Below are 26,851 nucleotides of genomic sequence, written 5' to 3'. Positions count from 1 at the left end.
ACAGTGATACATGGAAACAATGAAGCTTGATGTTACTGATCTATGGACAGTATTATGAACAAGTTTTGTGGACTTTCAGCATACTGGCTTTGTCTGTCCTTTTTAAGTTCAGAAAGTACTGGTAACTTATTACATGTATATTTATTACCATGGCAATCTATTACATGTACATGTATTACCATGAGACATGTTATTTGCATTAAGTCTAAAATTCATTATTTTTCATGGACTGCTTTTAATTTTATTGGATTTCAATGGAATAAATGTTAATCTGTGACAAGAAAAGGGCCTATTCCCCAATGCCCAAATTTAATTACTGAAGAATATGTAATATTTTTGCAAGTCTGTGAAAATGAGTATCCATGAAAATAAATGAATTGTATTTATGAAAGAAGAATAAATGTTTTCTGCAAAATAATCTGATATGCAGGTATATAGTGTACCTTTTACGGTACTCTTTTTACATCGTACAAAAAATAAATCTTATGAAAATAACAGCTTTTTATAATATGAGTTGCTGCCATTTTCTCATTTCATTATGTTCACCTCTCCAGGTATAAATCTACCATTACCCAGATTGCCAAGCCTTGATCCTCATCTCCATGTGGATTCTCCTGATAAACAGCAGACATCACCTTCCCCCAAATCCATACTGCTAAAGACAGAGAAGAAAAACCTGTGGTATCTCTATTCTCAGATGAGTACCATGTCTCAAAACACATCTGAGGGGCAGGCATCAAACAACAGTTCTCAGAGAACAACAAAATTTAGCACAGGAATATATACTATGTTCTTTGCCTGTATGGTATGCATAGACTTTTTCTGGTTCCTTCACAGAATGATCAAATCAGTGGCTGTGGGACGGTTGCTCCTGTATGGTTACCCTATATATGTGGATGCTCGAGATAGGAAAGGTATGTTGTTTTCATTGTAATGATCACTACTGTAACCTGTATAAACTTAGACTGCCTTACAGTATGTACTATCACAAAGTGCTCATACCTGTATAAGCTTAGACTGCCTTATAGTATGTACTATCACGAAGTGCTCATACCTGTATAAGCTTAGACTGCCTTATAGTATGTACTGTCAAAAAGAGCTCATACCTGTATAAGCTTAGACTGCCTTATAGTATGTACTGTCACAAAGAGCTCATACCTGTATAAGCTTAGACAGCCTTATAGTATGTACTGTCACAAAGAGCTCATACCTGTATAAGCTTAGACTGCCTTATATTATTTACTGTCACAAAGAGCTCATACCTGTATAAGCTTAGACTGCCTTATATTATTTACTGTCATAAAGAGCTCATACCTGTATAAGCTTAGACTGCCTTATATTATGTACTGTCACAAAGAGCTCATACCTGTATAAGCTTAGACTGCCTTATATTATTTACTGTCATAAAGAGCTCATACCTGTATAAGATTAGACTGCCTTATAGTATGTACTGTCACAAAGAGCTCATACCTGTATAAGCTCAGACTACCTTATAGTATGTACTGTCACAAAGAGCTCATACCTGTATAAGCTTAGACTGCCTTATAGTATGTACTATCACAGGGTGCTGATACCTGTATAAGCTTAGACTGCCTTAAAGTATGTACTGTCACAAAGAGCTTATATTGTACCAATTGATGATGACAAACTTGAGAGGATTTAATCTGCCAAAATATTAAACCACCCTGAAGTTTACAGACCATTCTATCTGTTTATCCATCAATTAATTGGTTTCCACAAGATAACATTACTGGGAATTGTTGGGTTTCATGCAAAGTTGATAAGCATCTTTCTTAAGACAGAGTTAGATTTTGAGCCTGCATAGTGTGAATGTTAGAAATGTTATTGGCCTTCCTCCTAACCCTAGCTTCCAGAAAATAACATTCCCAGGAATGGTAGGATCGCTGTAGTGGTATTAGTAGGCATTTTGCCATTCTTGTCCCAGTTAATGCTCTACCATCCATCTTAGCCTCTATCCCCCATTACATACTTAACCCAAAAGTAATCATTGCTTGTTAATCACTTTAAAGTTTGTATTCAGTGAAGGTGGTATGAGCAGTAGCATGTGACTGAAAAGAATCATCATTAACAACAAAGGTTGTCTACTGTCTGTTCTGGATTATCAGTTACATCTCTCACAAACATCACTGTTGGGCCAGCTTTTATGCTATAATCATCTCTATCTGGCAATTCAGATAATTGTTATGGCTATGTCAGCATTGTCCAAAATTGATGAAATTTTCAGTGAAATAATATGTCGATGGTATCATAACTTCTTTTTATGATGGTGCTCATATTGCCATATTCAATCTCAAAGCAACTGAGCTGCCTGTGATCCCAGTTGTTTCAATTGATCCACAGCTGCAGCACTTTCAATACCTTCCACAACTCACATTGCAACTTGTTTAGCAATTGATGCAGTGCATGATGATAAGGCTGTGAGTACTTTTGGTGCATTCATAAATACTCCACAAACAACATCACAAAGCCCATTTCTTGAATATGTCATGCACACAGGTTTTCTCATGTTAACTACTTGAATGGGTTTCACACATCTGTGCAACACTGTCATGGTTATTATTATTACTAAATATCAGGTCAGTCTGTATCGTCAATGTTTTACAGTGCAGATCAACAATGATCCACAAGGGAAAAATGAATATGTGTCAGCCAAGTATTATGGCATGGAAGATACACAGGAGCTGTGGGTGTAAGTGATTTCAAATCACCTTGTTCCATGGTTGGTGGTTAGAACATCTGCCTCGGATGCAGGAGGTCATGGGTTCAATCCACAGTCGAGTCATATCAAAGACTTACAAAAATGGTAATAACAGCTGCCTCGCTTGGCGCTCAGCATTAAGAGGTTAGTGTTAGGACTGGCTGGCCTGGTGTCAGGATAATATGACTGGGTGGGACATCATACTACATGTCTGCAGCATGATGCCCCAGTGCTAAACATCACTATAAACTGTCACACTGCAGATATTGTAGCGATATGACTTTGCTTATAAAATATCCAATATCTGTGGACATCAACAGTTACACATATACAAGTATGTGCTAATCGTTGTTGATGTTTCCAGCAGATACAAAGAAGCTGAGCCATTGACATCAAAAGATTCTGCAAGTGTCACAGATGCATGCTAGCACGTTTATGCATATGGATCACTCACATGGCCATGGCTGTTACAAGTGGTTCCTGGCACATGGTCATGACTGTTACAAGTGGTTCCTGTCACATGGCCATGACTGTTACAAGTGGTTCCAGGCAAAGAATTTCTCAGATATGTGGCTGTAATGTTGGCCATTGTGGAATGATTTAATCAAACTCTTGCAGAACAGTTATTTGAACATCAGTACAAACATGAATTGTTAATGAGGCCAGATCAGTCTCAGAATTGGGTAATATGACTTCCACTGGTCATAGAAGCATTGAAATGCATGACTGTATTAAAACCAGCCAAATTGCAATTTGACAAGAAAAACATTACTGTTACTCAGGAAATGATTTCACAGCCAACATCATTACAACCATGGAGAGACAAGTTTGTTTCATATTTGTAGATTTGAAAGGTGGACAGCAATGCCATACACCTGGCTCAGAATGGTCCATGGATGTGTTTACAATTTTGGAACGGATTGATACTCCAAGACAACCAACACATTACCAATTGGGGCCTTCACCTGGACCAAAGCCTCCCAGCCAAGCATTTGTGCAAGAGTAATTGCAAGTCCTTCCAGCAAACATGGAACTGACAACAGGATTATTTTTGACACATTAACTAATATCAACCGCAACAGTACAATGACCAAATGCATAAGTGATGATTCCATCGGGGAGTATCCATTGCTTCATATCAAGCAGGGACAAACTCACTTTTGTGCATCAGTGTACACCCATGTGATATTTCTTGGATTGGATGATATTTGCTGTGTGTTCAACTGACATCAGTCTCAAAAACATTCCAGGTACAGTTCATGCTTGAGATCTTTTTCTACAATCACCTTTGGAACACCTTTGACTTTTTTAATGTTTGTAGGTAAAACCACAATCAAGTACATTTTGGGTTGCAGTCCCATATACTCATTGATTAGTTTACCCAAGCTTTCATCTTTGAACTTGCCGAAAAAGCATTTTATTTGTGTTACTAAATAATGGGTGTTCTTTCAGATGCTCGCTGGTATAAAATTTGTTGACCAGTCTTGGGTGTGCCATGTCCACATACACGTCATTGGTGGATATATGCATCAGATGCAAGTCATTGTCAGATTACATCATCTTGACCCAGTTCTGGTAAAACTGTTTGATCTTGTCAAACTAAAATTCATGCATGAGCAGTTCCACAAGTCCAGCACAGACCGACTAACATAGATTATTTTGACAGCATCAGTTTTGAGTTTTTACTGTGAATGGCAATAAGTCCACCATCAAAGATATTTCTGGATTCAAAGTCTGGGTCAGTGATGAGCCTTCAAACTTTGTCTTGCCTGCAATCATGGACAAGGTCAACTCAGATTTGTTTGCAGCATTTCTCTCTGGTTTACCAAACAGCATTGTTCATGAGTTTGAAAAATGCCGTTTTCAATTTAGTCATTGATGGCCTCTGTATGTAGGACCTTGTTCATCTGAATGTACGGGGTCATCCAAGCTCACTGATGAAATCCAGACACACCTTTTTTGGTTTGTTAAATGTTTACTCAGTGCATGCAAGTGCATGCATAACAACATACATGCATTTCTTCAATAGAGATTGCATGGTGAATTTTCTTAAGCAGATGGCACATTAGGACTTGTATGGTACATTGTCTGCAGTAATTATTATTCAGATATTGTCCCCTTTTTAAAGACTTTGAATACAGTTATGATGGACACAATTATATATATATATATATATATATATATATATATATATATATATATATATATATATATAAAACCCAAAGGGAATAAGCATATACATTGCAAGTATGTAGTTTCATGCATAGCAATGATTATTAATAACCATAAGTAGTTTATCAGTGTAATATTCTATTTATTAGTGTGCAATAAAATATTAAATAAGTTCATCTAAGTTTAATTGAGAAGAAAAAATATAAATTTATAATTCACAGCAGTTAATCATCAAAAAATTTCTTGGAAAATACGCTGTTTCACTGTGAGTAAGCATAAAATAAAATTTATTATTTTGTACATTTATTATCAGATTCAAATCTATAACTTAGCAAACAGACAGGTGATTGATATTGTCATGTTTGATTAAGAAGATACTCAAATTAACATTACTCTAAAATTCTGTTAAAAACATTTTGTCGTTCTAACATGGTGAATATTTGAAACAAAAATTATAAATGATATAATGCAAATATCTTTGAATGTAGATTATGTTATGGCTTGTTTCAGATATCTCTGAATGTAGATTATGTTATGGCTTGTTTCAGATATCTCTGAATGTAGATTATATTATGGCTTGTTTCAGATATCTCTGAATGTAGATTATATTATGGCTTGTTTCAGATGATGCTCTACCCTCAGTTGACAATGGTCAAAAGAATATAAAGGGAAAGTGCTACTCATCACCCAGGAACAAGTTTTGTAAATCAGCCAGAACTGTGGCATCAAAGGTGGTGATTATAATTACTTGTTATAAGTAAGATTAAGGACTGTCATCCTTCTTACCTTAGAGGGAAGAACATCTTTGCCAAGCATATTTTATAAAATGAAAGAAAGCATTTACCTCATCATACTCTTATACTCCTGCCTATGCAGAGATTTGGATAAATTATATATATATATATATATATATATATATATATATATATATATATATTTATATATAAACTAGGACACAAAATAAGAACCAAGCTGTAATAAAAAAGTTCATTTCTAGAACAATCAAAGTTATAATCAGACATAGTGTTTTACTAAAATTAGCATAAAGAACATAGTACACACAATGTCCTTGACTCAGACTAAGATTATGAGCCTAATATTTAACCCACACTCATAGAGAAATATTAAGTATGTATTATTTATTTATTTCCAAAATAAAAATAACATCAGTGAACTTAATTTTGGCCAATGGCAAGTCCAAAATACAATTATCGTAGCGTTTAATGAATTAACAAAAAAAACGAACAAAGAATGCAAATTAAATATAAATAACATTAGCTGTTTAGTTTTCATTCCATTTGTTCTGGGCTTTTTTCCAACAAGGTATCCTCCTATTAACAAATTTCAAGATTGCTTATTACACAATGACTTCTTTTTCGACCAAAGATGGAAAGAAGAATGATTTAATTTCTTATATTTTAGTTTAAATATAAGGAACTTGAAATTTAATAATACAGTATCATGATTTTACTTACAGCAGTTTATGAATGTGTTATTGTAGGCATCATGATTCAAATCTGACATTGATTTACTTTCTGTTTCAGGCAATGTCCTCTTTGTTTATCCCCAAGATGATTGGAACAATATTTGTTTGCCTTCTTGTCTACATGATTTCCATTACATCCATGAAATTCATCAACAGGCAAACTTTTAGCTATCTTGGCTACTACAACAATATGGTACTTGTTTTTATATAAATTAGTTTTATAAGTCTCCACTAAATTAAGTCAGCAGAACCCAGTAGTAACCACATTTTAGTGTTCATCTGTCCATCAATAACTTAGTTCCTGTATCATAAATTATGGGGGAATAATTGGATTTTAACCAAAGGACTATGTGGAATAATAGATGTTTTCTTGCCCATTTAGATGGGCATAGGGCTTTACTGGATTTTTTTCTGCCCATTTATATGGACATAGGACCTTACTGGATTGTTTTCTGCCCATTTATATGGGCATAGGACCTTACCGGATTGTTTTCTGCCCATTTTATAAAGGGCATAGGACTTGACTGGATTTTATTCTGCCCATTTCAATAGGCAAGGGACTTTCATGAATTGTTTTCTGCCCATTTTATATGGGCATAGAAATTTACTGGATTATTTTCTGCCCATTTCAATGGGCATGGGAATTTACTGAATTGTTTTCTCTCCATTTATATGGGCATAGGACTTTACTGAATGAGTGATGTTTTTTTCCCACTAAATTTTCTTCATACACCACTCCCTCAATAACTTGCACCCAGATAACTCATGAGCCCATTGTGAGCAAGTTATCGAGGGAGAGGTATGTGATTTTTGAGGTGGTGATCTTTAACTTCTACCCATTGTTTTGTGTTGAAGTGTCAGTTGCCATGGAAACATTATATTGAGAAAAGATAAAACTGACATGAGCATTCGTTTTCTTTTCCATGGAAAAGGCTATCCATATATCTTATGGAAGGTGTTTATTAACATCTTTTGAAAAAAATTATACAAGCTGTCACCCTAGACCTTAGAGTCAGTAATGATTATCCCCAACTTACAAGTCAGCCTATTAATGGTTAAAGGTTATTTGCAAAATGAAAGCTGTCATTAAGTTAGCATTTAAAATAAGCGTGAATTTTCTTAATAGAAAAAAACATTATTTTAGCAAGAGTCAAAAGTGTTCCTATCATGGGAGTGAAAAGCATTTTCCTGCAAGGCTGGCAGTTGGCTTACAGTCTGAGGTACAAACCTTATTGAGTCTCACTCGGTATGCAGTATATCTCCACTAGGAATATATTCTGATGTATCGTGTCTTTATGACAAAGAAATGCAGAAGTGAAGTCTAAAAGGTGACTGAAACTTTGATATAATTTTGATATTTCTGCCTTTTTCAGGAATGAAAGCTTACAGTTTTGAGCATTCCTGATCCTTCACTTCCCATCTGTTTGCAACTTGTTTTTCTTTGGGATGACACCCTTTCCGTTCAGAAATTTTGGCCAAAAAAAAATTGTGTTATAGTGAAAATCCAGGCTAAGCTATAATTTGCAGACATGAGTTCATTTTATTTATTACATCTTAATTATCTGGGTGCAATTGGTCTGCCTGCAGGTTTGAGAAATTGAACTTGAATTCCTCATTTTTTCCAAGACTCTCTGTTTGTTATACTGTACTGTCATAGAGGGTGCTACATTTGGCACATGTAAATGGCATTTCCTTGCCATTTGTCACATTTAAAGGCATTCCCATGTCATTTGTGCCATGTGTACTTTCAGTTGTATTGTCATGCTTTTTTTAAACACATCAAGGTCATCATATGTGCTTTGGGGAGGTGTTGGGTGGACAACTCATTCCATTTAGCCCAGTTGAAATTACATACTACTATGTGCTTACCAAAGATGGTAAAGATATAAACCACCACTTCTAGGGAGCAATTCTCAACAATGGCTAGTGTACCAAGATAAAGCCAGACAAGAGAATTACTGCTCTGTTTGTTCTAATTTCCATGAAAGAAGTCTCTGACATGAAATATGTAACTTAAACAACTTCTGAAAGATGGTGTGTTTTGCTGGTGGATATTGAAAGTCCACAATGGTAAGAAATATTAAGGAATAGATAAAAATACTTTTAGGGACTGAAAATTCAAAAAACAGAATGTTTTATGAAGACAGTAGGATTGCTCATTGAATTTGACAGTGAACACTCACCCAAACAAGTGCAGTTATATTAGGTAATTTAATTAAGACTGAATCTAAAGGACATTTATTGCTTTAAAGTTATTGGAGTATAGAGATTCAACATTTTTATGCTTCTTTTTATGCATAATATTAACTGTATTTATCTGACAGACATATGACTTATTTTTAATTTCACACTTGACACTTGAAACATGCAAAATGTGGAAGTCTTTCATGTCTGCCTGTTAATTCCTAGCAAAACGGCTCCATTGAAATATTCTTTTTCAGATAATGAGCAGATTCATTTCCTTTATTGCACAAAAAAATATTTGAATTGTGTATATTTTTTTCATATCTGAATAATGAATATTAAATCATCATGGATACAACCAGGAAAACTTAAATCCAGATGAGAAACAAAAGTTACTATGCTGCAAAGGAGCTCTCCTGTAGGATCCTTTGAAAGTATGCCCCAAAGAAGGGGACTGCCTCAGTCTCAACAATGTAATAATGCCCCCAAAAAAGGGGACTGCCTCAGTCTCAACAATGTAATAATGAAATGCATGTAAAGTGCATCTATAGCAACTTAAATTACATGTTACTAATAAAGGACTCAAAGCAATATGTAGTTTGTTATCAGTGGATAGTGCTGTACTAAAACAAAACACAATATAACGAGTTTTGTGACCATTGAATTGTAGAGTTTATAACACAAATGCTTATCTGCTATTGTCAGAGTGTTGTCATGTTGTATAAAGTTGCTGTTATAATAAATAATGTAGATTGCAGTTTTGTCTAAAGAAATATAGCTCCATTTGCTTTGAGAGTAGAAATTTAGAGACAATTTTCTTGATATGCTAGTAATGAATTCTCTCCAAAGAATACATATTTCTTTGACTTTATACTAGTTTTTTTTTCTTTTACGGCACGTTGGAATGTTGTAATACAAATTATCATATCATTATCATTCTAAGACCTCAAAAAGAAATTACATCAAATTACATTTGTGTTTTGTTGAGCTTGTGCCAGAAATGCTCAAATCTGGTCACATATGGGTTTAGAATATTGAATATGGAGAGATTTCTGTGTGATTTTAATACTGTGAATTTCATGATTGAGTATAAAATCATGAAAATTTAACATCCCACAAAGTATGAGAGCACAATAATGTGTCATCAAGTGCCAAAGTTGTAAAGAGTCACATGCAGTCAATTCCAAAATAGTAAATTGGTTAAAAGTATCCATGCAGACATTTCCCCAAATGCATTGTTTGGTTCAGTTTATATTAAACACAAATTCATTAATGAAGCAAAGCCAAGGTAGAGATACATATTTCCAGCTGATTTTTTACTTTATTTATTTATTTACATATTCTGAGGAGAAAACCATTCAAAAATACCCAAAGGAAGTCAGCTATTAGACACTTTGTCTGTGAATATATAAAAAGAAAATGTTGTTGACCTAGCAGTTATATGCTTTTAGTACTCTAAAATAACATAGTAATCGAATAATTTTTAGGTACTTGACTGATTTGTCCACCTGAATGTCTTTTTAATTGCAAAAATACATTAGGATTCAATTAATCTGCATAATTATGGAGGTTTTTGTTAGTCATTATGTTGCCAAAAATAAAGTTTTGATCCTGTGTCCTAGCAACTAGGAATGTTTAAGACCGTTGAACAAACATCCATTTCAATACCTTCTTAAGTATGTGTGACACTTTACAGCTTTTATGTAAATAAAAGTATACAAATTGTTACAGATTTTTTTTGTTTATATCGTGATGGCGTGTCAAGTACTTTTTAGGTAGACCAGTATAAACTTTATACTAGATTTAAGAGTGAAGAGTTACTATGCTCCCCATGGTTTGCAAGAATAATAACTCTGCAGCTACTCTTTAAGGGAGGTAAATCATGTTATTGAACCATGCTATAGTTGGTACAGTAAAACCATGTAAGAGTGATGATCACCTTTCATTTACTGATTTATCACCAAAATCTATTGGCGTATAGATCGAGTTTGCTGTTTAAATTAACTTGTGTGCACTACTACCTGCTGAATGTGCTAAGATTTATAGAATTAATATGATTTTAAGCACTTTCATGAACAACTGTATTGCAAAACCTGATATGAACACTATACTATACAGACCTTTATTTAAAACTTTGTAACTATGATCTCCAAGTAAAATCTAAAGTTAGGTTGAAGACTGTTCTGAAAAAAGACCATCTGGGCTTTTCTAAATAAAAATGGTACTGATATGATATCCAATATGGCCACCTGAGCATCTGTCTCAAAAATCTTTTTATTGCTACTCTACCTGAATAGATGGTCTTATCAACATGGATGGGGTTTTCATTAAATGATTTCTTACAATTGGTCCTAAATGAAAATGGTCCCAAACTGACATCCAATATGGCCATCATGTTGAAAATCTTGTCATTGCTAATCCTGAATGAATGGTTCTATCTAAATGGTGTTTTCATGAAAAGGTTTTTTACAAGGTCTTGTTGATCCTAAATAAATACGGTGCTGATCTGACATTCAGTATGACCACCATGGAAGCCATCTTAAAAATCTTGTTATCACAATTCTACTTGAACAGTTGGTCTTTAGTTAAAATGGTGCTGATTTTACATCCAGTATGGCTGCCACATCACCATCTTGAAAATCTTGTTATTGCTACTTCATGTGAATGGAAGTCATATCTTGAAAATAGTGTAAAACTTTATAATGAATGGCTAAATATTTTTTTGGCTATATACAAAAGTGTCATGGGGATGTACTACAAAATGTTCCCAAGTGTCACTGATACATAACAACATCCACCCAAGTTGAGCCAAGTTATTTTCCTATGATTTCTAGTTATTTTAAAAATGTTAAATTCCAGGGTGGATGGGTGTCAGATAATTTGTAGTAATGCCTAAAAAGATGGAGGATAAGAAGAACCAGTAGCTTTTCCATAAATTATTCTTCAATTTTTTATATAGAAGTTTATAAGGTCTTAAGCTAGACAGGTACTTTCACTTTTTTATTCTTTGATTTTAAATTATGTTTCTGCTCTGAATTTCACCTTTAAAGTCCAAAAATCATTTGCTCACGTGTAGGGGGTGTATGGACAGCAAGTTCTCCCATATCATACCTTATTTGCAAGTGGAATGCAAAAAAGCATGATGGATGATGAAACTTCTTTCTGGTTGTAGGATGACTTGTTGAAAGTAAATGAATTGGTAATCAATGTTCGCCTCCAAGCTCACGCTGACCACATCAACCAGCTAGAGTTTCCTATCTACAGTAGCCTCATGACAGCTCATGTCCAGCGTAACCAGTACCTGCAGAATTTCATAAAAACACAATGGCAAGACACAGAGGACTTCCACACATTTACCTACTGTCACTACTTGAAGCAAATGAATGTGAATGCTAGATGTGGGAACACACCTGATGAAAATGGATTGCTTGAAGTCACCGTGGAGGAATGTCAATTTGAGCCCATTCAAATACAGAGGTATCAGAGGTAAGATGTGTTTCAAATCTTCCTTGCGAAAGCACAGTCACTTATGTCATTAATTTTCTGTTTGCGGGTTGTAATGAATTAAGTAAATCTGAAACAGTACTCCGCAGCAACTAGCTAATGCTTAAACAGTAAGAATTTACATAATAATATGTGTTTTGACAGAGTTGTATTACATTTTAAATATGGATAATCTTGGACTTTTTTTATTTAAATAAAGAGATTACATCTTTATTGGACTGTCTTTTTTACCTTTGTAAAATAAATGTTGACTATTTAAATAAAATGTTGTACCCAGTACACTCATTATAATGAGAACCATGTTGTACCCAGTACACTCATTATAATGAGGACCATGTTGTACCCAGTACACTCATTATAATGAGAACCATGTTGTACCCAGTACACTCATTGTAATGAGGACCATGTTGTACCCAATACACTCATCATAATGAGAACCATGTTGTACCCAGTACACTCATTATAATGAGAACCATGTTGTACCCAGTACACTCATTATAATAAGGACCATGTTGTACCCAGTACACTCATTATAATGAGGACCATGTTGTACCCAGTACACTCATCATAATGAGAACCATGTTGTACCCAGTACACTCATTATAATGAGGACCATGTTGTACCCAGTACACTCATTATAATGAGGACCATGTTGTACCCAGTACACTCATCATAATGAGAACCATGTTGTACCCAGTACGCTGATTATGAGAACGATGTGCTAAGTATGAATAGCCTGGTCAAACTCCACAGTGTATAAAAACAATTAGAATTCTTTTGGCCTTATTCAATCAATACAGTACATAATGGAGTTACAACACTTACCAAAGTTACCAGTACAGTATAATACAGTACATATGGGTGTGACAACACTGACCAAAGTTACCAGTAAAGTATAATACAGTACATATGGGTGTTACAACACTTACCAAAGTTACCAGTACAGTATAATACAGTACATAATGGAGTTTGAACACTTACCAAAGTTACCAGTAAAGTATAATACAGTACATATGGGTGTGACAACACTTACCAAGTTTACCAGTAAAGTATAATACAGGACATTAGGGTGTTACAACACTTACCAAATTTACCAGTACAGTATAATACAGTACATATGCATGTTACAACACTTACCAAAGTTACCAATACAGTATAATACAGTACATATGGGTGTGACAACACTTACCAAATTTACCAGTAAAGTATAATACAGTACATATGGGTGTGACAACACTTACCAAATTTACCAGTAAAGTATAATACAGGACATTAGGGTGTTACAACACTGACCATATTTACTAGTACAGTATAATACAGTACATATGGGTGTGACAACACTTACCAAATTTACCAGTAAAGTATAATACAGGACATTAGGGTGTTACAACACTGACCATATTTACCAGTATGGTATAATACTGTACATTATGATGCTGTAAACAAGTACAAAAATTACTATTAAAGTGTAAAACTGTTCATTAAGATGTATCAATACTTACCAAAATTACCAATACAGTTTAAAATGATTGATTTAATGGATTGTTTAGGGCCCCACAGTTTAACATGATTGATTTAACTTGACAATACAGTTTAACAGGATTGATTTAATGGATTGCTTATCGCCCCACTTGACAGTACAGTTTAACATGATTGATTTAATGGATTGTTTAGGGCCCCACTTGACAATACAGTTTAACATGATTGATTTAATGGATTGCTTAGGGCCTTCCAGTTTAACATGATTGATTTAATGGATTGTTTAGGGCCCCACAGTTTATCATGATTGATTTAATGGATTGTTTAGGGCCCCATTTGACAATACAATGTAACATGATTGATTTAATGGATTGTTCAGGGCCCCACTTGACAATACAGTTTAACATGATTATAGTAATGGATCGTTTAGGGCCCCACAGATTAACATGATTGATTTAATGGATTGTTTAGGGCCCCACTTGAAAAAATCTGTGGAAGTCATCTAGTTGATTAGTAATAAAGTTATCCATACATGGTTATCTCTCATGACACCTTGTAACACCAGTCATTTTGTGGGCCACATGATACAGCTTGGTGGGCTACATGCAGCTTGCAGGCCACATGTTTTAGACACCTGGTGTAGATGTAGGCTTATCAACGAGCTCTCTAATGTCAGCACAATTTCTTCACAGGGTGTCAACTGTAGTGTAGGCTTGATCAACCTACTTTAGTCACAGCTGTTATATTACAACTATAGTGTAGGCTTGATCAACCCACTTTAGTCACAGTTGTTATATTACAACTATAGTGTAGGCTTGATCAACCTACTTTAGTCATAGTTGTTATATTACAACCATAGTGTAGGCTTGTTGTTGTTGTGGGGTTTAATGCCATTTTTCAGCACACAATAGGCTATATATGGCGGCCAGTATTAATGGTAAAGGAAGAACCTGGGAAAACCCCGGAAAGAACCACTGACCCACGAGAAGCTACTGGCAAGCTTTCTCACATACCCACGTTGGCTGAATTCGAGACTCGAACTGACACAGAAAGAGGTGAGATGGCAGTGATCCATAACGGAGAGCGCTTTAGACCACTCGGCCACTCAGGGCCCCTTAGTGTAGGCTTGATCAACCCACATTAGTCACAGTTGTTATATTACAACTATAGTGTAGGCTTGATCAGCCCACTTTAGTCACATATGTTATATTACAATTATAGTGTAGGCTTGATCAGCCCACTTTAGTCACAGTTGTTATATTACAACTTATTGAATAATTAACACACACATAGCAAATTCATCTATTATAAGGTACTGATCATTCAGTTTGGAAGGTGGGGTGGAGTGGGGTGGGGGCTGCAGATTTGTTTTTGAACTATTTTCTTTTCTTTTATCTCCAGATAAATTTTATTTTCAGATAATATAGTAGATATAATATTTTAATTTCCTATAAATCTGAGCAAGATATTTTTCAGCTATTAACAGATGCCACAGATAGATATAATATTTTAATTTCCTATAAATCTGAGCAAGATATTTTTCAGCTATTAACAGATGCCACAGAACACTAAATTGTTGGTCTCTAGTATAACTGGCATGCCATGGTGTGTATTATGGTATGTTCAGAAATAATGAAGTACAGACTTTGTCATGGTACCCAGCTCTAATAGCTGACAACAGTCATTTACTACCCATGTTTTTATGTAAAGAAACTTAGAGTTAGTCACTGCATCTTTTTTTTTTATAGCAGTATTATTCTGTAAAACCTACTGAGAAACTAAATATAGATTTTCGGGAAAAGTTGATATTCATATTATTAAAAACATCTTTTCTGTTTTGTATTACCTTGTGCATATGGCTAGGTTTTTTAATAGAAACAAAGATGAGATTTAAAAAAAACATTCAGTGAAGTTGTATTTTTTGTTTGACAGACCTAAACGTTCCATCCTATCACACAGATGATGGTGTAACTAATGAAAGATAACCAAACACCTACTTGATCTACAAGTAAATGATAAATAAAGATGTAGTGTTTTATATTCAGTTCTGTCATGAGACGTTTCCATCAATGGGGACATCTACAATTACCATACATTTCTTAACACACTTGCCCATACAAAATAAAACTAGCAAATATAAAAAATGTAAGGATAAAGTTGATTTTTATTCAGGCTATTTTTTTCCATATAATTCTAATAATTATTTAAAAATAAAAGCAAATCACAGTACAGTACACTATCATCAGTGGCATGCTACAATAATATAAAAGCACACTTACATTACAGTACACTATCTTCAGTGGCAAGCTGTGGTATATAAAAACATTAGTTATTAGTTAACAGTAGTTAGTACACTATCCTGGGAGGCAAGCTACATCATAACAAAGCAAGTTAACAGTAGTCAGTACACTATCCTGGGAGGCAAGCTACATCATAACAAAGCAAGTTAACAGTAGTCAGTACACTATCCTGGGAGGCAAGCTACATCATAACAAAGCACGTTAACAGTAGTCAGTACACTATCCTGGGAGGCAAGCTACATCATAACAAAGCAAGTTAACAGTAGTCAGTACACTATCCTGGGAGGCAAGCTACATCATAACAAAGCACGTTAACAGTAGTCAGTACACTATCCTGGGAGGCAAGCTACATCATAACAAAGCAAATCACAGTACAGTACACTATCTTCAGTGGCAAGCTGTGGTATATAAAAACGTTAGTTATTAGTTAACAGTAGTTAGTACACTATCCTGGGAGGCAAGCTACAGCAAATCAAAGCAAGTAAACAGTAGTCAGTACACTATCCTGGGAGGCAAGCTACATCATAACAAAGCAAGTAAACAGTAGTCAGTACACTATCCTGGGAGGCAAGCTACATCATAACAAAGCAAGTTAACAGTAGTCAGTACACTATCCTGGGAGGCAAGCTACATCATAACAAAGCAAGTTAACAGTAGTCAGTACACTATCCTGGGAGGCAAGTTACAGCATATAAAAGCAAGTTACAGTCAGTACACTATCCTGGGAGGCAACCTACAGCATATAAAAGCAAGTTAACAGTACAGTACACTATCTTCAGATGTAAGTTACAGCATATAAAAGCAAGTTAACAGTACAGTACACTATCTTCAGTGGCAAGTTACAGCATATAAAAGTAAGCTTACAGTACAGTACACTATCTTCAGTGGCAAGTTACAGCATATAAAAGTAAGCTTACAGCACAGTACACTATCTTCAGATGCAAGTTACAGCATATAAAAGCAAGTTAACAGTACAGTACACTATCTTCAGTGGCAAGTTACAGCATATAAAAGCAAGTTAACAGTACAGTACACTATCTTCAGTGGCAAGTTACAGCATATAAAAGCAAGTTAACAGTACAGTACACTATCTTCAGATGCAAGTTACAGCATATAAAAGCAAGCTAACAGTACAGTACACTATCTTCAGATGCAAGTTACAGCATATAAAAGCAAGTTAACAGTACAGTACACTATCTTCAGTGGCAAGTTACAGCATATAAAAGCAAGTTAACAGTACAGTACACTATCTTCAGATGCAAGTTACAGCATATAAAAGCAATTTACAGTCAGTACACTATCTTCAGTGGCAAGCTACAATATATAAAATTTATACACATGGCAATGTTAACATGGTATCAAGATATAGCCGGTTTTAAATATTTTAGCAGTCAACATGAACAGACTATGTCGCAGACATTTTTTTTCAGATTACAAACAATAGAAGTTATTGCTAATAACCAAGTGTAAAGTGTATTTGAATGCATTTCACTGACAAACATATGTAAAGTGTAGTTGGATACATTTCACTGCAGGTACAAGCAGCAAGTGTAATGTGTAGTTTGGAAACATTTCACTGCAGGTACAAGCAACAAGTGTAATGTGTAGTTTGGATACATTTCACTGCAGGTACAAGCAGCAAGTGTAATGTGTAGTTTGGATACATTTCACTGCAGCTACAAGCAACAAGTGTAATGTGTAATTTGGATGCATTTCACTAAAGGTACATAGAGGATATTATCTTTTCATATGTTAAGATAAAATATATTTTATTGTGTGGTACCAAAAATACATTTCATTGTGTGGTACCAAAAATATATTTCATTATGTGGTACCAAAAACATGATATTTCAAGGAGTGGCAAAGGCACAAGTCAAAATATATAATTTTTGGTACTACAAGGTGAAATATATCCAGTATTAACACAGTAAAGAAAAATCTTCTCTTTATTATATACCAAATGCTCCAGAATTGAAGTTTAGAAAATTGAACTCTTCAGCACAACACATACCCAAACACATTTCGTAAATTCACCTCACTTTCATAGCCTGATCATAAAATATACATGACTAGAGAAAAAAATAGTAGGATTGGGTTGACATAATCTGTCATAGTAAATTACATTTTTGTGACCATTTTTAAAACTAATTGACCCTATCTGAAAACAATGCAAGTCAAATTCAGCAAAGCATCACAGCAGTTTTTGTCATTGTTGCCAAGGAAGTAAGGGGAAATAACTTCAGCAATATGCTAATGGCATCTGTTCAGATTTCATTGTCAAAGATTAATTTCCGTGTCTGAAATGTAAAGCAGTTTCTATTTATTTATTCTAGTTCACAAGGTACTCCTTCTTTTGTTGTTGTTACAGGTACAACGTTTGTTAGGTAAATGTAATTAAGTGTTGCAAAGCATGATGGGAAATCTTATGTTTTCACATTGTGAAAATATAGAAATGAAAAAATTATGAAAATCATTTTGCCAATAAGTCTGTATATTTAACATCTGAGTACATAATAAAAGTGTGCATTACTGGCATTGGAGAAGATGAGACTTCATACGGGTATCTGAAGACTGTAGTTTGGAATGAAGTTCAGTAGCAAATTTATTCAAGAATCTGAGAATCTATGCTTGTCAAATAAATTCAGTGAGTGCCTTCTTCTGCCTCCAGAGCCATCACCTCCTCAACCAGGACAAGAGAGGCACAGATGGATAGTTTCCTACGAAACATCCAGCAGCTAATATCAGACACCTGCCATGTCATCCTGGTGTATCTGGCCATAATCATCATTAAGGACCTTCTTGGTACCGTGCTTTGGATTTACATCAAGAGGTATATTAGAATGGTTTATAATTACCAGGCCAAACTGCTACATTGACATATACACATGCTACTGTATCCAGTTTGTTAGTTTTCAAATATAGTGTTCCATTAAATTCTGAACAATTTTTCATTTCTCAATATTTTCCAAGCAGATTTTTGTTTAACCCTTTACCTCATAGAGCATAGTGACAAAGTGCAGCACGCTATAAATAGAACACATGTTACCTAGTTGATTGTATACGCATGGCCTGCCTGTGAATTGTTAAGCAGTGTAGTGTATGTTACGTTTAACAGCAATTTTAACCATTTTACATTTTTGGTGCACATCTATTATATGTGGAACAATTTAAGAGTAAAGTCCGATTGTTATAGCTGTGTAATTATTTATCATGGAAGAATTTGTTATGTGCTTTAAAATCTGGAGAGAACTTGTTCACTGTCATGTCAGTGAGGCCGTGTGAGCAACCGTAGCTGCCATTTCTCATACTCGAAATTTACAAGTTTTTGTCTGTGTCTACATCACTAAGTTATCTGAATTTGATAATTTATAAAAACTAATTGCTGCCTATATCAATATCAGAGCTTTTACCTAGGTTATTGAATCTTTCATAGTTGTGATTCTAATCGTGAAAACTTTGTAAGTACTGAATGAAATCCGCGACCGCCATTTTGGAGAGTGGAGATTATGACCCAGTTACTTTAAATAGCAGATATCGACCAGTACATAAACAGTGACCACGTGATCTGACGTAATTGTCATTCGCAGAAATAAATTTAGTATCTAATAAGGGGTTTTCCCCTTTGGTGGCACTTCGAAAACCAGCTTAAAATGGCTGATGTTTACAGCCAACGTCAAAAGGCACTTCCATGGGACTTTTGTAGAGGCGTCAAAAGGCACGTCGATGCGACTTTTGTAGAGGCGTCCAAAGATGGTTGTATGAGGTAAAGGGTTAATAAGTCAGCAAAACATTTGCCTGAACTTTACCATAACCAAAGGTTTTGTGTTTATTTTAAGGTCTTTTTTTATATACCCTTGCTATATTTCATGAAGGTGCTGCATATATATTCCATCCCATCCCTTCATTTGTGTCATATCACATCATGTCACTCTGTCACTAATTGTGTTTCCAACTTCATAACTTTTGAAGGACATATGGATTGAAATGAAATCTGGAATAATTTAATATTAAGCAGAGCTAAGTCAACTATTTCCATCAAAATTTGATTGAGTTACAGCCATTATTTGATTTTCACCTCGGTTCTCCACTTATCTTGACCCCTGTTAAGTCGATAATCCCATTATGTCGGGAATAAGCTTCAGTCCAAAGTAACATGTGGACCCTCTTTTTTCAATGATGTGCAACTTTTAATATGCATCTCACAGAAATTTTACAAGAAATAGTCTGCAAAAGCGATTGATTTTCACACACAATTTTGGTTAGTTTCAGCAGTAGTCACATGTTTATTCCATATTTATTTTACTATATCTTAAAAATGTGTAGAAGAATTTGACTAAATTTGACATAAATGAACCAGGCATAATGCCTTGAGACAGTTTTTTTCATCACATAGGCAATTTTACATTAAATGAAATTCAACAGAAAACAATACTGACCCAGATTCTTTCATTTGATTAATAGGTAGATGTCAGCAGCTGAGCAATTTCATCCCACTTGGGCCTCGTGTTATCTGTTTCTGTCAATATTTGATTGTCACAAGGCCCTCATTTGATTTAGAATTACTCTTGCATAATGAATTCTGTTTCTGCTTGGATTCATTGAAACCAAATACTTTTTGCTTGCCTTGTATAAAAATGTCTGCTTTTTGGTGCTACATCTGTTCAACTTCATGCAATGTGCATTTTGCATTTGTCAGCAATTGTTGAAGCTCTTTATGGTTTATTTGAGCCTTGTCCTGCTCAATGAAGTTAACAGATTCCTATAGTAATCACATAATCAATTAGTCAGTCCATCAACAGTTTAATTTCTGCAGCTGGAAACTGTTGGGTTTTAGCCAAATCTTGGTCTGTACCTTTATATTGATGTGATGTCAGATGGAGTCAATTTCTTGCTTTCCATGTCACCATTTAGTAGAGTTATAATCCAAGATTATTTATTCCCCTAACTTGTGTTTCTGTCCCAGGGCTTGTTGGACTTAAACCGGATTGGTCATACAGCTTTATTTTTATGGGTTCTATAATAAGGTTTCATGCATTTCAGGACATTTTTAGGAGTTACCAGTCCTGCTAACTTAAGTTTCAGCAGCATAACTTTACCAGGGTTAATTGGATTTTTACCAAGTTTGGTTTGGTATTTTGTATTTTTGAGACCTTGAATATATTTGATTGCCAGCATTCCATAGCATCATTTATATAAGTTATGTTCACTGGTTGCCTGTCATCCTGACATTGGTTTTCACAGTATCAATTTACTAAAGTTTGATGAGAGCTTGTAGGAGTTTGATGAATGAGTAAACAGCATTCCATATGATCATTTACAAGAGTTATTTCCCCAAATTTCATGTTTTCAATTTGAAATATATGCAGTAATTTACTTTATATTGATGACACCTTGAACAAGATCAGTTTCAGGGATTCCATAACATTAATTACAGGATTTATCTACCCTGATTTCCCATACTCCTGATTTTTATTTCAGCAGCATTGCTTGCCAAAGGTAGTTAGATTTCAACCAAGTTTGGCATGTACAGTTGGCTCCACTTAAATGCATATCGCTTAATTGCACAGATTGCTTAAATGCATAGTGAAAGTATGGTCCCATTATATATTGTAAATATACATGAATTCCGCTTAAATACATACTCTGTTTGTATGCTTAGCTGGGTCCGGTTCCAAGGATAATGCATATAAGTGGAGTTGACTGTACATGTACACTGATGATACTCTGAGTTGAATTTCCAGCATTCCACAGTGTCATTTAGAGTTATGACCCCTTTCTCTTTTTAAAGCCCTACCAAGCAGTTTCTAGTGAGTTGGCCTGTTGTGATGCACCCATTGCTAATAGTTCTAGTTTATAGAAAGGCTATGACCAAACCTGCTACATAACTTTCTGTCAGCAATCTCATGGATGAATTTTATAACTTGCAAAATCCAAAAATATTAATGAGGTGATCTCGGCTCTGAATGGAAGACCTTGAGGATTTGTTTTAAAACTTGAAATGTAGCTTTCTGACATCATGATCTCAGAAAAGCTTTAAAATCAGCCGTATCCAATTCTGTTAGTTTAGTACTCTGTGCAATGATTTGTTGACCTTGTAGAAATTTTATTTATGGCTAGTTAGCCGTGTGTATACACTAGAGACTTGACTGATGATTAGTTGACTTTGTGGATGCACTAGAGACTTGATTTATGGTTAGTTGGCTTTATCTGTGTACTACAATTTTTATTTATGGTTAGCTGGCTTTGTGTATTCTCTAGGGACTTGATTGACGATTATTTGACTGTGTTGATGCACTAGAGACTTGATTGATGATTAGTTGATTTTGTGGATGCACTAGAGACTTGATTGATGATTAGCTGACTTTGTGGATGCACTAGAGACTTGATTGCTGATTAGTTGATTTTGTGGATGCACTAGAGACTTGATTGATGATTAGTTGGCCTTGTGGATGTACTAAATTTTTATTTATGGTTAGTTAGCCCTGTGTATGCCCTCAAGACTTGATTGATGATTAGTTAACTTTGTGTACGCAGTAGAGACTTGATTGATGATTTGATTTTGTGGATGCACTAGAGACTTGACTGATGATTCACTGATTTTGTAGATGCACTAGTGATTCGATTGATGATTAGTTGACTTTGTGGATGCACTCGAGATTTGATTGATGATTAGTTGACTTTGTGGATGCACTAGAGATTTGATTGATGATTAGTTGATTTTGTGGATGCACTTGAGATTTGATTTATGATTAGTTGACACTGGTTGCTCTAGAGACTTGATCGATGCTTTGATTTTGTGGATGCACTAGAGATTTGATTAATGATTAGTTGACTTTGTGGATGCAATAGAGACTTGATTGATGATTTGTTGATTTTGTGGATGCACTAGAGAATTGATTGATAATTAGTTGACTGTTGATGCACTAGAGATTTGATTGATGATTAGTTGACTGTGTGGATGCACTAGAGATTTGATTGATGATTAGTTGACTTTGTGGATGCACTAGAGACTTGATTGATGATTCACTGATTTTGTGGATGCACTAGAGAATTGACTGATGATTATTTGAGTTTTGTGTATGCACTAGATACTGACTGATGATCAGTTGACTTTGTGGATGTAATAGAGAATTGATTAATGTTTCGTTGATTTTTTGGATGCACTAGAGATTTGACTGATGATTTGATTATGTGGATGCACTAGAGACTTGACTGATGATTAGTTGACTTTGTGGATGCACTAGAGACTTGACTGATGATTAGTTGACTTTGTGGATGCACTAGAGATTTGATTGATGATTAGTTGACTTTGTGGATGCACTAGAGAATCGATTGATGATTAGTTGACTTTGTGGAATATATTAAAATCTCATTGGTACACAATGATGAAATCTTGTAATTCTTCATAAAACCATCAGTGACTTAGCTGTTAACAAGCCAGGCACATAAATTGAAGGGATACAGATTCAAACTCTACCCTCAAATTGGGTCAGCTATCGTAGTGTGTTCTTGGGCAAGGCACTTTACTCCAATTGCCTCAACACTAAATAACCTACATGTGTTGCTATACTACAGTAACACATCAAACCAAATCTTAAAACAAGTAAAGAGTGGAGAGAATTTACACTCTGAATGAGCACAGCAGCTGTCAGTCAGCTGGAACACAACAGAAGTTGTATTGGGTTGCGCACAAACTCAAGTTGCCATCTGAATTATTATCCAACTGCATCTGGATTTTATGCATTTGGTTTGTAGGACTCCTATCACAACATTACATGTCATTGTAATCTGGTCATTTTGTGTTCATTTTCATAAATTTTCACCATTATACCTAAACATTCTTGTGCCTGCAGCTAAGAATTTTTTCAGAATTTTAAAGTAATATGTCTATTCAAAGGATTACTATTTTGTATTCTTCAGGTCTGGTGTTATCAGTCTTCGCATTATCTACGAGACAGACAATGCCCCAGATTCCTATTCCTCCACAGAGGGCTCCACCAACAGGGCAGCACAGTAGACCATATCTTCGCAGCATTTACAAAAAACTTAATTTGTTTGTTCTTAGATTTATGTGTAACTATATTGCTGTTTACACTAATGTGATCTGAAAGACAATTGTACATGTTAATGCAGATCCTAAACACTTCCCTTCAAATGTGTCATGTCTATTTTATAGTGTTGATCATGTCCATCACATTGCATCATGTCATATTTTGCAAATTTCTAGTCAGTGATGGATACAAACAAGGCTTTACATTGAAATGATCTAAGTCAAATTCGATTTCACCATTTATTGGAGACATAGACCCAGATCAACTATGAACCTGCTTAAAACTTTAATTTCTGCTCTTTAACTTTTAAAGAACTTGAAAGATTCAGACAAAATTTGGTAAGAGGTTTTACATTGGGAAGATCAGGTTCATTTTTCACATTTATAGTATCTGTCTGAATTAAAACTTTACTCTATACTTGCTGACTTAAAATTTTTTATTAAAACTCGCATGCAGCTATAATTGCTTACAGCAGAAAAACTTTTAAATGACTTCGCAAAGACCACTTAGCAAAAATTGACAGAAAACATCATGCCATGAAAGCGTTTTCACCACCTTGAAATATGAAGGTCAAATTTACAGTATAAAACGTTTAAACTACTTCTCAAAAACTACCCATTCAGATTGTCATTAATAAAATTAGAAAAATCTTCAAGCAAAACTTATCAAACTAAAAAACACCAAACAAAATAGCTTATTAAAAATTGACAGTGTTCCACTTTGAAGGCATTTAGTTTTTATAAAAATGATTTTGATCTGTCATTAAATATGCCAACCATTACCAGAATGATGGTAAGTCTTGGCACACAAAGAAATAATTTAACAATTATAGACACACAAAATGTCAAAACAAAATTGGCAAGATCACCATATGTGACAGCACTGACTAGCTCCTGTTTCATTACCATGTCAGAAAACTACTATGATTGATTTTATGTCATTATTTTGAATGTAGATATCTTTTTATTTCTACAACATAAACAAAATAAAAGTAAATGAAGACTTAATAAGTCACAGGCTGCTTAGAGATTACTAGGAGACCTGTTCTACAGGGATCATTGGAGAAACTTTCTATTACATCACAATTAAGCATGTGCAGAGCTCTGGTTGGCAAAACCACTGTGGTAGCAAAGGAAATGAGACAAACTCTCATATTATGCAAATTTATTATCATCCAATGAAGTGCATGCTTACTATATGCAAATTTATTATCATCCAATGAAGTGCATGCTTACTATATGCAAAGGTTAAATGTCAGCAAAGATTTTAAGGGATGAATGATCCATATAAACTCGAATCAGGATGGATAAGATCTATCCTGTTTGTTTGTGTTTGGTTTTTTCTCTGTGTATTTCTTGTAGGGTGATATTTTCTGCAGACCTTTTGACAGTTAGTTCCAAATGATCATTGATTATTTCTATTATATGACATTCTGAAGCAGTGTCATTAAATAATTGTAAGACTTGTGAATATCATTCTGATGTATGGGTTCATGTATTAACAAGTGCATCCCGAATCTTCTTTACTATCTCTTCTGTTGTATCAATATTTGAGCAAATCAGTCTTTTATTTTTCTAGGTTTCTTGACTTATGTGAGAAATATTATTGCCAATAGATGTGTGCAGTATTACCAGTATACTGCATTGTATTTTTCTGGGGGTATGCATCATGGTAAATTTTCTTTTTACCAGTACATCGGTAGTTTCCATCAGTAAGGAAAGTACGGAAATTCCCAAGTAATCTTGTTACAGATTTAATTCTGTTAACAGCATGTTTTCATTGTAGATAACATAATTTAAAATATTCTTTTTATGACAAAACATTTGTATTTATCACAAATTAATTTTGAATATTAAAAATATAATTATATTCATGATCCTTTAATCACATCTTAGCACGTGTCACATATGCCAACATGATGGACAATGGTATGCTCTGAAAGACTGTACATTCAGATTAAAAAACAAATGTCATTTGTTAGTTTTTTTATAATATGTTAATGTATGAAGGACATCCATACCTTTATAAGAATGCAAATTATCCTAAGATGTACAAGACAGTTATTTTCTGTGTGAATTTATGTAATTTGTCAAGGTCACTAAATATTTTCTCCTTTATTGAGTCAGTGTATTTTGTATCCCCCTCTGATAAATATCTTGCCTGTGTGTTGGCATCCTGTCTCCCTGCCATATACATAAATAGTATAGCTAGAAAATTGTAGGCTTCACTTTCTATTTATATCAAAATGTTCTCTAATGTCAGCCTATCTTTTACATGGTGTCAGTCACAGTGCAGGGTTGGTCAACTTATCTTTTACATGGTGTCAGTCAGTGTAAGGTTGGTCAATTTATCTTTTATAGGGTGTCAGTCACAGTGTAAGGTTGGTCAACTTATCTTTTACATGGTGTTAGTCACAGTGTAAGGTTGGTCAACTTATCTTTTACAGGGTGTCAGTCGCAGTGTAAGGTTCGTCAGCTTATCTTTTACAGGGTGTCAGTCACAGTGTAAGGTTGGTCAGCTTATCTTTTACAGGGTGTCAGTCACAGTGTAAGGTTGGTCAACTTATCATTTACAGGGTGTCAGTCACAGTGTAAGGTTGGTCAGCTTATCTTTTACAGGGTGTCAGTCACTGTAAGGTGGGTCAACTCACTTTAGTTTTTAGATTACACCTTATACATACACCTAGCAAAAAATGCATCTACAAGGTACTGAACCTTTCACTTTGGGGGTGGGGACACTAATTTTTTTTTAGTCAAGATGTATTATTTTCAATTATCTCAATGTAATTTTTATCTTCAAATAATGGATTTGATATAGTATTTTTTTGTTTTAAATCAGAAAAACAATGTTTTCAGGCATTGACAAGCAGAATTTTTCTTTAAGGTAGTTTAAGGCCCTTGTCACAGAAAATAAAATAGTTGGTCCCTAATATAATTGTGTATACTGTGGTATGTAT

At 34.6% G+C, this 26,851-nt stretch overlaps 1 protein-coding gene across 1 annotated transcript in view; it reads left to right on the top strand.

Annotated features, from left to right (window-relative positions):
- Window positions 1–26,010, top strand: part of LOC149798861 (uncharacterized) — a 194,550-nt gene extending 168,540 nt beyond the window's left edge. The window contains exons 27-32 of the mRNA XM_089957773.1: window positions 555–914; window positions 5,516–5,622; window positions 6,436–6,570; window positions 11,734–12,047; window positions 18,513–18,674; window positions 23,765–26,010. Of these exons, the coding sequence (XP_089813899.1) occupies window positions 555–914; window positions 5,516–5,622; window positions 6,436–6,570; window positions 11,734–12,047; window positions 18,513–18,674; window positions 23,765–23,861 (1,175 nt within the window). The 3' untranslated portion in view covers window positions 23,862–26,010. The remainder of the gene's footprint in view (window positions 1–554; window positions 915–5,515; window positions 5,623–6,435; window positions 6,571–11,733; window positions 12,048–18,512; window positions 18,675–23,764) is intronic.
- The last annotated feature ends 841 nt before the right edge of the window (window positions 26,011–26,851 follow it).

This window comes from Sinohyriopsis cumingii, chromosome 5 (genome assembly GCF_028554795.1).
Source record: "Sinohyriopsis cumingii isolate HCF-2022 chromosome 5, ASM2855479v2, whole genome shotgun sequence".
NCBI lineage: Eukaryota > Metazoa > Mollusca > Bivalvia > Unionida > Unionidae > Sinohyriopsis > Sinohyriopsis cumingii.
This window is presented reverse-complemented; position numbering and strand designations above follow the sequence as displayed.